This window comes from Nicotiana tomentosiformis, chromosome 12 (genome assembly GCF_000390325.3).
Source record: "Nicotiana tomentosiformis chromosome 12, ASM39032v3, whole genome shotgun sequence".
NCBI lineage: Eukaryota > Viridiplantae > Streptophyta > Magnoliopsida > Solanales > Solanaceae > Nicotiana > Nicotiana tomentosiformis.
The window spans coordinates 92,749,160-92,767,195 of record NC_090823.1 but is presented as its reverse complement, the minus strand read 5'-3'; the positions used below and the strand labels follow the sequence as shown (position 1 = coordinate 92,767,195).

Here is an 18,036-nt window from a genome sequence, read left to right as displayed (position 1 = left end):
CAACCCAAGGAGACTGGACTAGGATTCACATTGAATCTGAACTAGTATAAAAATTCTGGTGTCTTTAATTCCTGCACTTTATTTCTGCATCTTAACTTCTGCTCTTCTTATTATCTGGTTATTACATCTAGTCGACTAATTAGAAAACTAGTCACCCCCTTTTTGTACTTTCAATTGGTATTAGAGCAAGTCTTACACTTTTTATTTTGCTTAACAGCTTGTGAGAAAAGATCATGGCAAATCAAGTTATTGTCGGAGCACTCTTTTAGGAAGGAACATCGCAAGTGAGGCCACCATACTTTAATGGACAACATTTCTCTCACTGAAAGGTGCGTATGGAAATATGTGCAAAATCTTATGATGTCAAGGTTTGGAGAGTTATCAAAAAGGGGAATTACCCACTACCGGCTACTGCTCAACCACCCGTTGATCCTGAAGATATAGTTGAATATACTGATGAACAAATGGAGGTTGTGCAAGTTAATGCTAAAGCAAGGAATCTGCTTTATAATGCTATAAGTGGTGAGGAATATGAGAAAATCTCCAGTTGTGATACAACCAAAGAGATGTGGGATAAACTTGAAGTCGCTTATGAAGGAACCGGTAAAGTGAAAGAAACCCATATCAACATGTTGGTTCATGACTACGAACTTTTCCAGATGAAAGAAGGTGAATCTATTGAAGAAATATTTGCCAGATTTAGCAAAATCATCAGTGATCTAAAATCTTTTGGCAAACCCTACTCAAGTGGTGATCAAGTTAGGAAAATTCTGAGAAGTCTGCCCACTACTTGGCAGACATAGGTAGTTACTCTTGAGTCACAGGATTTGAACAAATTATCATATGATGAACTTCGAGAAGAACTTATAGCTTTCGAGAAAACTCATCTCAAGAAAATAAATCAAGAAGAGAAGAAGAAAACAGTTGCTTTCAAGGCTACAACTGAAAGAACATACAATGATATTGATGACGACCCTGAAGCTCTTCAAGAAGAAATTGCCATGGTATCAAGGAACATGGATGGTTTAATGAGGAGATACAGGAATACAAAAAGAGGCAGAATACCACCCAGGCGAACTAGGCAATACAATGAACAAGACAAAAATGATGGCAAATGCTATGAATGTGGAAGATTTGGGCATGTTCAAGCTGAATGTCCTGAGCTTAAAAGAAAGGTCTCCAGAGGGTTTAACAAGAACAAATCATTTGGAAGCTGGAGTGATGAAGACAGTTCTAAACATGAAGAGATAGCAAATCTATGCTTCATGACAAATTTGGAAAACGACATGAACAAGCTCTCAGGGTGCTCGACAGACGAGGACATCTCAGATGATGATTGCAAAGATGACAACGAGAATTGTTTCATGACACGAGGTGAAACAAGTGAGGTAACACCTTTTTACTGTGAAAGATGTAATGAATTGCAGGATATTCTTGACCTTAGTTTGGAAGAATCTCAAAAGATGATAAATTAAATAAAGAGACTCAACAGAGAAATAAAAGACTGGAAACTCAAGCTTGAAGTATGCGAAATTGAAAAAGAAGTACTTCAAGATGAAGTTGATGAATTGCAAATGTAATTCAATGGCATGAGCAAATCCACCAGTCATAGTTTTGTAAAGTCGAACTAGGCAACTTACAAGTCAAATGGAAAAGGACTAGACAAAACAGAGTCCACTAGTACCGACACAAATTGGAGAACCAAAAATGGATCAAGTTCTACGTGTCACTACTGTAATAAAAATAGACACAAATATTCTTTTTGTCGATTTCGTAAGTCAAATGTCTCAGGATGGATTTGAAAACCCAAAGACAATCATGAATCTAGTAATACTAACCAACAAGGACCCAAGCAAGCTTGGGTACCTAAAAGGAAGTGATAATTATGTTTTGCAGGAACACCACAGAAGGAGTCGCAAAGGAAAATGGTTCTTTTATAGTACGTGTTCCAGTCACATGACAGGTGATAAAAATCTGTTTAAAGAAGTTACAAAAATAGATAGAGGAAATGTCAAATTTGGTGATGACTCAAAAGAAAAGATAGTCGGTACCGGAACAGTTCCTTTCAATAATAACTGTGATATCACTGAAGTTTATTTTGTTGACAGACTTAACTACAACCTTCTGAGTATAAGTCAGCTATGCGACTCAGGTTATGAAGTAAAGTTCAAGAAAACAAGTTGTGCTATTGAAGATGAGACAGGTAAAATAATCCTCCCGGGTAAAAGGTATGGAAATATCTATATTCTTGATGGTCTTGAAAATATAGATGGTCATATTTGCTTAACATCCATATTTGATGATCCATGGTTATGGCATAAGAAACTTGGTCATGCAAGCATGCATTTGATAAAAAACCTTTCCAAGCATGATTTAATTATTGGTTTACCCAAACTCAATTTTTCTAGAAATCATGTATGTGATGCATGTCAGATTGGTAAACAAACTAGAAATTCTTTCAAAAACAAAGATATTGTATCCACTTCAAAACCCTTGCAATTGCTTCATATGGACTTATTTGGACCTACTAGAACTGCTAGCATAGGAGGAAAACGATATGCATTTGTTATTGTTGATGATTACTCATGTTTTACTTGGGTGATTTTTCTATCTCACAAAGATGAAGCTTTGAAAAATTTCGAGATCTTTTGTAAAAAGGTCAAAAGAGAAAAGGGATATCTTATTACAACTATTCAAAGTGATCACGGAGGAGAATTTGAAAGCAGAGCATTTGAAGATTTTTGCAACGATCAAGGATACACTCACAACTTCTCTGCTCCAAGGTCACCCCAACAAAATGGAGTTGTTGAAAGGAAAAATAGGACTTTATAGGATATGGCAAGAACTATGATACTAGAATATTCACTACCAAGTCACTTCTGGGCAGAAGGAGTAAGTACAGCTTGTCACATCCTCAATCGATGTCTCATAAGGCCCATCCTGAGGAAGACTCCTTATGAACTATGGAAAGGTAAACGACCCAATATAAATTACTTTCATCCTTTTGGAAGCAAGTGTTTCATTCATAATAATAGTAAGGACAACCTTGGAAAATTCGATCCAAGAAGTGACGAAGGTATTTTTCTTGGTTATTCATTGAATAGTAGATCTTTTACAGTTTATAATAAACGCACATTGTGTGTAGAAGAGTCAATACATGTTATCTTTGATGAGAATAACACTTTGGTCGAGAAAGAAATTACTGCAGGTGATGAAGATCAAACACAGGTAATTCAGGAGACAAGCAAATCTCAAGAGTCGACTAATAAACCTGACAGTGTGGTAGGGTCAACTAATGAGATTAGCAATAGTCAATCAAAACCTCCAGAGGAGTTAACTACTCATACAGTTCGTCCAAATGAATGGAGAAGTGAACCGGAATATCCTCAAAAGTTCATCATAGGGGATCCAAGCGAAGGAATGAAAACCAGGGGAGCTCTCAAGAAGAAAGCTAACATAGCACTGATTTCCCAGATTGAGCCAAAGCAAATAGAGGAAGCTTTGAAAGATTCAAGCTGGCTGCAAGCAATGCAGGAAGAGCTAGATCAATTTGACAAAATCAAGTATGGAAACTGATGCCTAAGCCTGAAAATGCTCCCGTAATTGGAACAAAATGGGTCTTCAAAAATAAGCTGAATGAGGATGGAAACGTTGTGAGAAACAAAGACAGATTAGTTGCTCAAGGATACTCTCAACAAGAAGGAGTCGACTATGATGAAACCTTTGCTCCAGTAGCTCGACTGGAATCTATACGAATTCTTATTGCATATGCATCCTTTAAAAGATTCAGGTTGTTCCAGATGGATGTTAAAAGTGCCTTTTTGAATGGTTTCATTGAAGAGGAGGTATACGTGAAACAACCTCCTGGATTTGAAGATTCAAAGTTTCCCTACCATGTGTACAAACTGAACAAAGCGCTGTATGGACTGAAACAAGCTCCACGAGTACGGTACGAAAGACTTAGCTCATTTCTTATTAATCACGGATTTACAAGAGGTAAAGTAGATACTACCCATATTTATTAAAAGATCATCAGAAGATAATCTCATTATTCAAGTTTTCGTTGATGATATTATTTTTGGTAGTGCTAATCCTCTTTTGTGCAAGGAATTTTCAAATCTTATGCAAAGCGAGTTTGAAATGAGTATGATGAGGGAGCTAACGTTCTTTCTTGGACTTCAAATTCAACAATCTGAAGAAGGAACGTTCATATGTCAGACAAAATATACAAATGAGTTAATTCAAAAGTTCGGTATGAGCAATGCTAAAGTTATTGGCACACCAATGAGTCCTTCAACCAGTCTTGACAAAGATGAACAAGGAAACCCTGTTGATGAAACTAAGTATCGTGGAATGATTGGCTCACTTTTTTATCTAACTGCTAGTCGACCAGATATTATGTTTAGTGTCTGTAAATGTGTCAGGTTTCAGTCAGCTCCTAAAGAATCACATCTGACTGCAGTAAAGAGAATTATTCGATATCTTATTGGAACTGTCTCTCATAGATTGTGGTATCCACGCTCTAACAATTTTAAACTAGAAGGTTTTTCAGATGTTGATCTTGCAGGTGATAAAGAAGACAGAAAAAGTACCAGTGAAACATACCAACTACTTGGAAAGGTACTGATATCTTGGAACAGTAAAAATCAAGGATCAGTCGCATTATCCACAACTGAGCCTGAGTATATCGCCATTGGACAATGTTGTGCACAATTACTATGGATGTCTCATCAATTGGGTGACTATGAATTATTCTTTAAACCTATACCAATTTTATGTGATAACTCTAGTGCTATATGTCTTTCAAAAAATCCTCTGCATCATTCTAGGGCAAAGCATATAGACATCAAGTATCATTTTATTAAAGATCGTGTCCTTAAGGGAAATATAGAACTATCTTTTGTTGGAACAATTAATCAATTAGCGGATTTTTTTACTAAGCATTTACTAGAGGATAGATTATGCTTTTTAAGAGAATTACTTGATATTATTTGCATTAATCATTAATATTAGGACCTATGTGTTACTATATGGCTAATGCTCATTTTTTAATCATTAATTGCGCCTCTGAATTCCCTCTCTTTTCCTCTCTTTTCACATCAGTTGTAGAGTTCAAAGAAGGAAAACCAATCATCACGTCTGATCACTGACACCCCTTCCTTTTTTGTACTCAACCGTCAGAAACCCTTCTTTTAATACCTGAAACCCCTTTTTAATCTCCATTGTCTCTATCGCCTAGAAACCCTCTCCAAAAACTTTCCTCAACCAAAGTTTTTCCATGGCCAAAAACACTCTAAATATCCCTCTGCCTCTACCAGGAAGAGTACTCGCTCCAGAGCAAAACCCCCTTCTCAGCATCCAAAACAAGTAGATACCATTTAGAAGGCTTTGCCTTCTCTCAGGCGGACCTCTCAGATCATTCTCATATTTTAGGAGAAAAAGCCTTGGGAAAAAGACCTATGGAAGAACCCCCTGAATCCTTTACTCCAAAAAAGTCGAAAATAGATCTCTCCAGCTCTTTAGAGTCTGACCTAAATTTCTGGGATTTTCCAAACAGGGATTTTTTCATCGCTTTGAAAGACAAGCCAATTTCTCATAGGAGGGTAGTCAACCTTGATGACATGGAAGCCCTAAATTGTAAGGTAAAAGATCTGTTCATCTATTAAGGCTGGTCAAAATTCTTTTTTGTTCCCCTTCCTAAAGTTTATGAATCCCTAGTAAAAATGTTTTATGCAAATATTCGCTCTAGTAAGTCTGACAAGTTGGAATCCTTAGTGTTAGGGAAGCGCATTGTTCTTTATTGTGCCATGTTTGACTCAATTTTCCAATGTAAGTGTTCTGGTTTTCCCATGCTTTTTAAAAATTCCTGACCTGATGATTTTGAATCTCTTTTGATCAAGCAAAATGTTGATTGCCGAGTGTCTATTTGAATCTCTCCCAAACCAGTTAGGTCCAATGATGTTAGTTTTGAAACTCTTGTTTTAGCTCACATTGTTGCAACTACTCTGATTCCTCGTATTGGTTCTTTCTCAACCTTCTCTCAAAGAGATACTTTTCTTGTCTATTTCCTTGTGACAAAACTCAAGATCAAATTATCCTCCTGGGTCATCAATTTTATGATTGAAAGTGCTGATGATCCCACTAGTCTGCCCTATGGCATGGCCATCACTCACATTCTGGAAGCTCATAATATCTCCATCTCTGAATATCCATTCATCTCTGTTTCAAAATCTTACAATTCTAGAGCGTTTGCGAGTATGGGGTATGTGTGTGTGAAGGGCTCATGGGTTAAGAAGCAAGAAGGTGAGGTCAAACTTGTTCAACCTGAATCAAAATCCAAACCCTCTGTTTCCCATCATAGTCCTAGTGACTCTGACCTTGTTGAGAAACTTGCTGCCATTAACAATCAGCTGTCCACCATCAAAGATCTTCTTGCTGCTACCCAGTCCACTGTTGGAGGCATTCATGCAATCTCTAAAGAAACAGGGTCTGATGTGTCAAAGATAAGAGTTGCAGTTCTCAAAGTTAGGGAAAACGCAGTCAAGGCATTCAAGGAGGTACACAACAGGCTTGATGGAGTGACTGTCTTAGCCAGTGCCAACTTTGATCAACTGAAAGAGGCGATTTGCAACACTCTTACCTATTTCTTGCGTCTGTAATGTGGAAGTTTTAGACAATATTTTTTGATTTGCTGTTTTGGGCCGGATAACCAGTCGTTGGATGATGTTTTGTTTTGTTTTGCCATAACTCTGCAAGCATATCATGCTATAAATCATGTTTTAGTATATAGTACGTTGTTATCTGTTGTTATGCTGATGCCAAAAAAGGGGATAAAGGATATATATAGTCGTGTAGGTACATGCAGGGAAGTCGACTAGAGGTACACGTGGCACCTCTTGAGGGGGAGTCATAGATCCTGCAAAAGAAGTCGACTAAAGGAAGTAGTCTCAAAAGCAAAGTCAACTGCACTCATTGAGGGGGAGTAAAATACAGGGAAGTCAACTGATGTTTACATATATTATTTTAACATCATCAAAAAGGGGGAGATCGTTAGGTTTTAGTTTAATTTATGAAAATAATATGATTGCTCTTGGTATAGGGACTCAAGGAAAGCATCCAAGATTGGAGGAATCAATTAAAATAACTCAAGGAAAGCTTCCAAGATTGAACGAATCAATCAAAGACAAAGAAATCAATCCGAGATTGATTGAAGCGGAAAAGAAGTATCGAAGATCTTGCAAGATGATCAATCAAGTTGCTATTACTAGAAGGACCAAAAATCAAGGAGTAAATCCGGCACTATCAAGACCTGTAAAAGGAAAGCTATTAAAGTCCTTTCATCAAGGAAGAGCAACGACAAATAACCTTATTCTTGGAAAGAATCAATCTCTTTCCAAGGATCAAATCTCTTGGGTTGGCAAATCTCTTCAGCAACGGTCTCTTACAAAGTATTTATACACATCCTTAAGCCTAAAAAAAATATACTTTGATCGAACCAAATACCCTTTCTTTGTTCTACTGCAAACAAACATTGTAGCTCTATTAGATCTGTTGTGTAACAAGTTAGAGAAGAAAGAGAGAAAAATATTGGTAAGGCATTGTATCAAAAAGAAAGGAGTGACATAGAAACTGAGCCATTGGTGTAAACCACACCATTCACGATTGTACTCCAGAAACTCATTCACTGAAAGAGAACTCCCTTGCAACCCAAGGGGACTGGACTAGGATTCACATTGAATCCGAACCAGTATAAAAATTCGGGTGTCTTTAATTCCTGCACTTCATTTCTGCTCTTCTTATTATCAGGTTATTACATCTAGTCTACAAAACTAGTCAACTAGTAGCTATAAAAATATAAAAATGAATAATTCACCCCTCCCCCCCCCTCTTGTACTTTCAGAGTAGTGACGAGGTCAGGCCTACTGGTAAATAATAAATAAGGCAGGAAAATATACAGTATAATAAGAGACTAGAATTTCGCAAAAGGAAACACAACAAAGCAACAGTACAACACACGGTAAATAGCAGGGGATCTCCCGAGATACCGTCTCGTAGTCCCAAGGTAAATAAGCAAGGATATCTCTCGAGGTACCGTCTCGTAGTCTCAAAAGTAAATGTGCAGGGAGAACTCACGAGGTACCGCCTCGTAGTCTCAAAAGTAAATGTGCAGGGAGAACTCCCGAGGAACTGCCTCATAGTCTCAAAAATAAATAGGTAGGGAGAACTCCCGAGGGACCGCCTCATAGTCTCAAAAGTAAATATGCAGGGAGAAATCCCGAGGAACCGCCTCGTAGTCTCAAAAGTAAACACATAGCTCAAACCGATAAATACAATAGTAATATCAAGATTTCTACAGTTATACTGATAAGGAACAAGGAAAATTAGGAAATCAACTAGGCATACTTCACAGAGTTCAAATAAGTACTTAAAGCACGTAAACATGTGATATTAGACTAAACATGATAACTACGCATATTGAAATTGCTCAATTAAGAATGAAAACAGACTAATACTCATTTAAACGGTATAACTCAAATTAAAGGAAAAACAGGTTGCTACTCAGTAAAATAAATCCGATTTTACAACAAATAGCCAGTGTATGTACTCGTCACCTCATGTACACGGCGCTCACATATCACAACAGTACCAAATTCTAAGGGGATTTCCCCCCACATAAGGTTAGGCAAGCCACTTACCTCGAACCAAGCTCAATCAATCGGTAACAATGTCTTTTCCACGAATATCCGATTCCAAATGGCCCAAATCTAGCCAGAATCAATTACATACCATAAAATACAACTATAAGAAACTAATCTAATTAGTGAAATCAAAGATAAAGCAAGAAATTAGAAAATCGCCCCAAAAGCCTCCCCGGGCCCACATCTCGGAACCGGGTAAAAGTCACAAAATATGAACACACATTCACTCACGAGCCCCGTTATGTAATTTGTTTTAGAATCCGACCTCAATTTGAGGTCTAAATCCCCATTTTACAAAAATCCCTAATTCTTCTCAAAATCCCCAATTTTCACCATGAAAACATAAGATTTTTGGTTGAAATCTTAGGAAAGGTAGTGAAATATTGAAAGAAACTAGTTTAGAATCACTTACCAATGATTTGGGGAAGAAAGGTTCCTTGAAAAATCGCCTATAGGGTTTCTTGTTTTGAAATTTTGAGAGAATGAACCAAAATCCCGTCTAAGTCCCATTTTGATCACTTGCAGATGTCGCATTTGCGACATGGGGTTCGCAAATGCGAAGACCTTCACATCTCTGCTTTCATCGCAATTGCGATGACTTGTTCGCAATTGCGAACATTGATCTTCTGCATTTGCAACCAAATTGATCGCAAGTGCGACCAAGCCTGTCCCAGCCCCACTTCGCAAATGCAAAGTATTGTTCGCAAATGCGAACTCTAAGCCTCCACGCAATTGCTACCTCTTGATCGCAAATGCGAACTCATGCTGACCCAGGTACTCTTCGCAAATGCGAGCCTGTCAGGATTGGGGAATGTTCGCAAATGCGAACACTGATCTCGCAATTGCGAGATCAGACATTAGTCACCCAAAATTGCAGAACCAGCTGAGTTTTCTAAGTCCAAATCACTCTGTAGCCTATCCAAAACTCACCCTAGCCTTCGGGGCTCCAAACCAAACATGCACATAAGTCTAAAATCATCATACGAACTTCCTCGCATGAACAAATCGCCAAAATAACACCTAAAATTACGAATTGAACACCAAATCAAATGAATTTTTCAAGAAAACTTTGAAACTTCTCTTTCCACAACTGAACGTCCGAATCATGTCAAACCAACTCTGTTTCTCACCAAATTTGACAGACAAGTCATAAATATATTATTGGACTAATACTGGGTTCCGGAACTAAAGTACGGACTCGATATCCAAAAAGTCAAACATTGGTCAAACATTTCAAAGTCATTAAGCTTTTAACTTTCAAATTCCAACAAAGTGCGATAACTCGGGCTAGGGACTTCTGAATTCGATTCCGGGCATACGCCCAAAGTCCCAAATCACGATACGGATCCACCGGGACCGTCAAAACATAAATTCGGGTCTATTTGCTTAAAATGTTGACCGAAGTCAACTTAAATAGATTTTAAGGCAAATATTTTCATATATTTCTTAGTTTTTAACATAAAAGCTTTTCGAAAAAATACCCGGACTGTGCACGCAAATTGAGGAAGCTAAAAATGAGGTATTTAAGGCTTCAAAGAGTAGAATTAGGTTCTAAAACATAAGATGACTTATCGGATCATCACACTTCGTGGACAGATTTAAAAAACTATCTTAAGCACAAGCCCAAAGAAATAAAGTTGGAAACTCTTGTGATTCGTCTCAAGATTGAGGAAGATAACAAAACAGCCGAGAAGTAGTCTCGTGGAAATTCAACGATTATGGGAGCTAATATTGTTGAAAAGACTGTTCTAAAAAGTAAGAAGATGAAGAGGTCTTCTGGAAAGACTAAGGAGCAGAACAAAAAGAAATTCAAGGGCAACTACTACAATTGTGGAAAAGCTGGTCACAAAGACCCTGATTGTCATCTCCTGAAAAAGGATAAGAAAAAAAGGACATGCCAACATAGTGGAGAAGAATGATGACATCGATGATGTGTGTGCAATGCTTTTGGAATGCAACCTAGTTGGAAATCTGAATGAGTGGTGGATTGACTCTGGACCCACTCGACATGTTTGTGCTGTCAAAGAAGCATTTGCGACTTACTCTACTGCTGGTCCCAAAGAAGAGCTTTCCATGGGAAATACTGCAGCAACCAAGATTGAGGGTTATGGGAAGATATTCCTGAAGATGACTTCCGGCAAAGTGTTAACGCTCAACAACGTTCTTCATGTTCCTACTATTAGGAAGAATTTAGATTCAACTTATTTACTTGTTAAGAATTGATTCAAATGTGTATTTGTATATGACAAAGTTGTTGTAAGCAAGAATGAAATATATGTTGGAAAGGGCTACCTCACATAGGGCCTTTTCAAATTCAATGTAATGGTTGACGACAATATTAATAAATTATCAGCTTCTTCTTATTTATTGGAGTCAAATGATTTATGGCATATTCATTTAGGACATGTCAACTACAAAACCTTGTGGAAGTTAATTAATTTAGAAGTATTGCCTAAATTCGAGTGTAATAAATCAAAATGTCAAATATGTGTTGAATTTAAGTTTGAAAAACATCCTTATAAGTCTGTTGAAAGGAATTCAAATCCTTTAGACTTAATTCATACTACCATTTGTGATATGAAGTCGATACCATCTCGAGTTGGGAAAAAGTATTTGTAACTTTTATTGACGAGATTAAAGGAAATAATTTGGCGAATATTAGAGACAAATTCAATGAGAGCTGATATTCTAGAGCTATGGGTTAGCTGACAATCCCGTTGAGTCTTCCACGTAAATAGTCTAATTAATTTATATGGCTTATTGATTGACATGGTTAATATTTCTCATAGTCTTCTCCCAAAGTACTAGTTGCCTATTCAAGCTAACCTAACATCTATATTCCTATGGAATTAGGATTAACAAGAACGTATTAATAATTCCCGTATAATAACCAAGCAAGGAGATTAGGTATATTCCTATCCTAACCGCAAATCCGTTCCGGATGCTTGAGTTCAAGATCATTCTCTACTCAATCTTATGTTCAATCTAGAATTCCCTCTCCCGAGTTCAATCCTAGATTCGTAAATAGTATTCAATTGGTGATCAAGCAATCAAATAATTAAGTGCAAGATTAAATAAATAAACCAATATGATAAAATAATAAGAACAATTCAAACTACAACGTTCATGTAGCATCCAAAACTTTAGAACTAATAAACTACGCAACTAAAAGAAGAGAAGAGAAGAAAAACTAGTTAGAAGCCTCCTCCAAGCGTGGTGCGTGTTCTTCCACGTAAATTCTCTTTCAAAGTATGTTATATATCCTCCAAATTAGGTTTAAACTTGCTTTTATACGAGTTGGAACCATGTAGAACCGAAATAACCTTGTCCTGGACGAAATAGGAAAAATCACGCAACGCAGGGTCCTGGCCAGCGCGAGGCGCTGGCCCTGGCGCTAGAAGCAGTGACGGAATTTGTTGCCCGGTAAGTTTTTGCCTTCTTTAACTATTGATTTCAATTGTATCCTATATGCTTGTCTTCAAATTGGGGGGACAAACACCAAAGGGTGTCCCCCCATTTTTCTCCTTTTTATATTCGTTTATTTTCCTTTTTTTTTCTTTCGCCTTTTATTCAATTGTTTGCTCTAAATTTCTTCATCTTCACACCACTTTATTCCGACATAATTAAAATATAATATTAAGCATAAAGTAATATAATTAACACTCAAAACACGGTTAAAATTAGTAGAACATGAGGCAACAATGGGTAAATATATGCATTTTTGGCCGAATATCACAACCCCACACTTAAACTCTTGCTCGTCCTCGAGTAAGCATTAGAACCACTATCAATAAATCAAGCCTAGAAACACCACCACTTCGGTTGATACTAACAATTAGGCCCTATAGCAACTCAAATTATCATATATACAACTCCTCATCATCGTGCAAGACATATAAGTCATAAACAAACAACAAACGTTTAACCTCCTAACCTCATAGACGGACTCTAACTTACCAAATTTAAGCTCGCTCACCTACTCTGTCAAAGAAGCTAATAACATCTCCTATCTATCATGAAACAAGTGTCCTCACAAGAATAAATAGTCCATGCACTCAAAGCAAAGAATGAACATAATTTAAGGACTTAGCATCAAATAACAACTCTCGCACTCACAAACAAATTCACATGTATGCACAAAGAACCATAAGCTTGCCTATTATGTACATTTCTACTAATTACGTATGCTCAAATAGAATCAAATAGGACTTTAATGGGTTGTAATGTTGGCTAAGGGACGGGTAAGAGAACTATATAATAGTGACTCATACTTCCCTCATCACTTTGCACTTTTAGATTTCATCACCCATTAATTTCTGCTCTTCACTTTATATTTCAGTTCTCTCTTCATCAATTGTTTCACAAGTATTTCCCTCATATCAAGAATGTTTTATTTTTTTAAAAGCAATTTTTTTTCATGTCACGGTCTTTTCAAGAGGGACTTTTCATCACTATTCAGCTATTGTTGGTCACCATTTTTCATTTAATCATCCTTTTCTTCAAATTTATCAATTAATATCATAGTCTACACAATAGTGTTCAAGGAAGCAGGGTGCAGAAACAAGGGATTCAACAAAAGAATCAAGGCAAAAATACGGCTTCCAAATAAAAGGCTACAGGCTCAAAGGGCTAACTAGTGGTACAATATCTGAAAAGGCTAAACTTCACAAGACATATCAAAGAAAGCCTATTAGCATCTTCTAAACGGAGCAACACTTTTATTTCACTTCAATAACATGCAGGGCAAGTTCTAGACTAAGATGCAAAACATGGAATATATGTAAGGAATCCTCACCCCACATGGCACAAGTATCAATCAAGATGGATCAATTCTACTCTAAGACAGACATGATCATAACGAATGACAAAATAAGAATAAGTTATATACAGAGTCACAACCATGAGCTTAGGTGTCAGAAAGTCTCTATTTTATTCATTACTCACGCACTCAAAGGAAAGTACTACTCAAGATCATACCTAAATATGCTAGTACCAAACAAGTCACAAAGGTTTTTCTTCTCCCTCTTTTTCTACTCCTAAAAAAAATCTAATCCTAAAAAAAAAAAAAGATTACCCGGTTCAAGTTACTTCCCCTAGAGAAGAACCGATGCAAAAAGAAAAAACAAGGGGGATTATTATCTAACGAAAACTAACTAAAACAAAAAATATTTTTAGATTTTTTTTTCATTAGACCTTAATCCCTCAAGAAAGCTGTCCACAAATCCATCGTCGGAAAAAGTCCAAGTTTCTAAATGTTTTTTTTTGTTTTCATTTTTTTTTTCTTCAAAAATCACTACACTAAGAAAGAATATTAGAACTAAGCTACGGTAGCACGAAAAATTACTCAGACAATCTCCTCACCCCACACTTAAAATAGTGCAATGTCCTTAATGCATACAATAAATAACAAGAAGGTAAAAGACACTCCCTGATAGGCCAAAGGCCGAAGTATTAGCAGCTCATGGGATACTCAGACTTCTCCCAAGGATGGTCCTTTGTGTAGGTATTTCACACTTAGTTCCAATCACTTGCTCGATTTTTCACAGGCCTATTGGCCTTGATTCCATGCTCCTACTCCTACAAAATACAAAAATAACACTACAAAGATAACACAATTTAAAAAATAAACAAAAGTAAAAAGAAAAATATAATTGGGTTGCCTCCCAACAAGCGCTTGATTTAACATTGCGGAACGACGTCATCACTTTCATCACTTTTTCTTTCACTTTGAGGATATGAATTGCGCCCCCAATTTTGCATCAATTTTTCTATCATGTTCCTGTAGCGGTGGTATAAAAATAAAGAAACCAAGCAATAGATATCGCATCTTGAACTTCTTGGCCTTTAAGTGAGGTATGTTGTTTTGTCTTTTTGGTGTGGTAAATTTTAGAATATAAGGGTCTTGTTCTTCATCTATACATCTCTCCAAAGGCTCGATCTCCATGTCTCCATCCAAACATAATGTAGAAAAATATTTAGAATGAGGACCAACACGCCCCAACTCCAAAACTGCATTATTTTTGACATCCTCGATAATATATACTTCCTCAACCTTAGCATCATCCACAAGAACATGGTCTAGTGATTGGTACTCTCATTTTAGCTCCTCAATTTGGCCTAGAAGATCTTTTTTAACTTCACACAACTCATCACTAAATTGTTGGGAATCAACCTTTGCACTCAATTGAGCCTCCAAGTCGCAAATAGATTTGCCAAATTGGTCGATCTCTTGTTCCAGTTCAGCTCTTCCTTCTATAAAGTGTTGCATCTCATTCGTAATTTTCTCACGGAAACCTCCATACCCCCATCATCTCCACCCCGTAAGTGATCTCATTATTTCCTATTCTAGCAAAACCACCCGATGGTAGCGTATATTACGCTCGAGGTCTCTCGAGCAAACTGAGAGTTAGTAGCATAAACAAAGATGGATTTGTGAATGAGAAATATAAGTTTGCTTGTATGGTCCCGGAATATGGGTGTCCGACCCTTATGGACTAACGGGAAAATTTATCTTGAATCGAGATCTTTTGGCTCAACTTTATCCCAGTTTGCCGCTCTTTCGACTGCGTGCGCTCAGCCCGGTGACTAGGAAATGGGTTTGCCCTTGAATTGAAGTGATGAGGTCGGAAAGAGGGAAGTAGGGCTCCTATTGACTAAAGGTTGGTACGAGAATTTCCACCTTGTTGAAGATCTAGTGGTGCTACCCGAAGACTTAAATGAATAGCCATCGCTGTTAAGAACAACCGAGATCCAATGAGAATTTGCGCGTAGCTTCTGGTCTTTGACATCAAAAAAGAAGGTTGTAGCTGCTGCGCCCTTGCTTCTTGCTTTCGAGGCTGTTGCTCACCCGACACGATCGTACGAGGTCACTGTCAACTTAGAGGGCGCCCGCCTCCTCTTCAGACGTGTCCTCGACAAACTGGCGGTTCTTCGGTCTCCGCTTTTGGGGGCGGGAGGCTCCTTCAGATAGTAAGATTCGCTTAACTTCATACCTTCCTTCTGAGCCAGGATCAAACTCTTCTTTTGAGTATGATTGGGCCCTGCAGGGTCGTGTACCACAGTTCAAGTTAAAAAGAAGAAAGGGGCTGCGATAGAAAGAGAGGGCACAAGAGAAGCAAGATACGACATTCGTTGGAACAAAAGAGAGCAACAAAAAACAACTTAAGTAAAGATCTGGTTGACGTTCGACGAATAAAGAATTGATAGTGGTCCAATAAAATAAAAGCATCTACGTCAATTCATACCCATTACAATTTCATTCAATTACCCCTCACGATCGATTAAAAGGAAAGTCGCCCAGCACTATAGTGGGAAGAAGACAGGTGGGAGCGAGCGGAGCGAGAGCAATCCTCTAATAATTTCATGTGTTTATCAAATGCGAACATCATGTTCTATATCATCCAATTCATTACTCCTGTCAAACTCACAAGAATTATTAAAATCAACATAAGAAGGGATTGGAGTAGGATAACAACACGTAGGACAATTATTTTAATTTCCACCACAAATAGTACAGGATTAAGATGGTGCACACAACTCGGTACTGGGAATATTTTTACAATATTGCCACAAGTGGGGTCCTTTACAATATGGACAAGGATCACAAAAACAAGAATACTTACTTTCCTAACACTTTTCGTTCAAAGATGCCATGTAAAAAACATCTAATACAAACTACACTAAACTAAAATTAAAAAATTAAATATATAAAAAGTAAAAATCTAATCTAGTAAAATAGTTAATTTCTAAGTCCCCGGAAATGGCGCCAAAAACTTGTTGCTCCCAAATGCACACGCAAGTATACGTGATCGACAAGTAATATAGGATTGTAAGTCCAGATATCATACCCATATGGACTTGTGATTAACTATCAACTAAATAAAACTAAGACAATTAATCTATTCAAGCGATTTTCTAAAGATTATTAACTACAACTAATCTAGAGTACCAAACTAAGAGATTAAAGGAAACAATTTGGCGAATATTAGAGACGAATTCAATGAGAGCTGATATTCTAGAGCTATGGGTTAGCTAACAATCCCGTTGAGTCTTTTACTTAAATTTTCTAATTAATTTATCTGGTTTATTGATTGACATAGTTAAAATTGCACGTAGTCTTCTCCCAAAGTACTACTTGCCTATTCAAGCTAACCTAACATCTATATTCCTATGAAATTAGGATTAACAAGAACGCATTAATAATTTTCGTATAATAACCAAGCAAGGAGATTAGGTATATTCCTATCCAAACCACAAATCTGTTCCGGATGCTCGAGTTCAAGATCTTTCTCTACTCAATCTTATATGCAATCTAGAATTCCCTCTTCTGAGTTCAATCCTAGATTCGTAAATAATATTCAATTGGTGATCAAGCAATCAAATAATTAAGTGCAAGATTAAATAAATGAACCAATATGATAAAATAATAAGAACAATTCAAACTACAACGTTCATGTAGCATCCAAAACTTTAGAACTAATAAACTATGCAACTAAAAGAAGAGAAGAGAAGAAAAACTAGTTAGAAGCCTCCTCCAAGCGTGGTGCGTGTTCCTCCATGTCAATTCTCTTTCAAAGTATGTTATATATCCTCCAAATCAGGTTTAGACTTGCTTTTATACGAGTTGGAACCATGTAGGACCGAAATAACCTTGTCCCGGACGAAATAGGAAAAATCAAGCAACGCAGGGTCCTGGCCAACGCGAGGTGCTGGCCTTAGCGCTAGAAGCAGTGACGGAATTTGTTGCCCGGTAAGTTTTTGCCTTCTTTAACTATTTGATTCCAATTGTATCCTATGTGTTTGTCTTCAAATTGGGGGGACAAACACCAAAGGGTGTCCTCCCCATTTTTTACCTTTTTATATTCGTTTATTTTCCTTTCTTTTTCTTCTGTATTTTATTCAATTTTTTGCTCCAAATTTCTTCATCTTCATACCGCTTTATTCCTACACAGTTAAAATATAATATTAAGCATAAAGTAATATAGTTAACACTCAAAAGATGATTAAAAATATTAGAACATGAGGCAACAATGGGTAAATATATGCATTTTTGGCCGAATATCAATTGTACTTGATATTGTTATGTTTATTTGCTTAATAGTAAAAATGAAGCAATTGAAGCATTTAAACAATACAAGAATGAAGTGGAGAATCAATTGAATAAAAAGATCAAAATGATTGAAGTGATATGGGTGGAGAATATGAATCTCCGTTTGCAGAAATATGTTTGAAATATGGAATTATCCATCAAACTACTGCCCCCTACACACCTCAATCCAATGGAATTGCGAAAAGAAAAAACCGGACATTAAAGAATATGATGAATTATTTATTAATA

The 18,036-nt window shown here is 37.0% G+C and overlaps 2 protein-coding genes across 2 annotated transcripts; both read left to right on the top strand.

Moving 5' to 3' along the window:
• The first annotated feature begins 335 nt into the window (after positions 1–335).
• Positions 336–1,475, top strand: LOC138903044 (uncharacterized). The gene is made up of 2 exons (XM_070190956.1): positions 336–758; positions 825–1,475. Exons 1-2 carry the CDS (start codon positions 336–338, stop codon positions 1,473–1,475), a joined length of 1,074 nt encoding a protein of 357 aa, XP_070047057.1.
• Positions 1,476–7,080: 5,605 nt separating this feature from the next.
• Positions 7,081–10,922, top strand: LOC138903043 (uncharacterized). The gene is made up of 2 exons (XM_070190955.1): positions 7,081–7,448; positions 10,577–10,922. The coding sequence occupies exons 1-2, from the start codon at positions 7,081–7,083 to the stop codon at positions 10,920–10,922; spliced, it is 714 nt and encodes a 237-aa protein (XP_070047056.1).
• Positions 10,923–18,036: the final 7,114 nt, after the last annotated feature.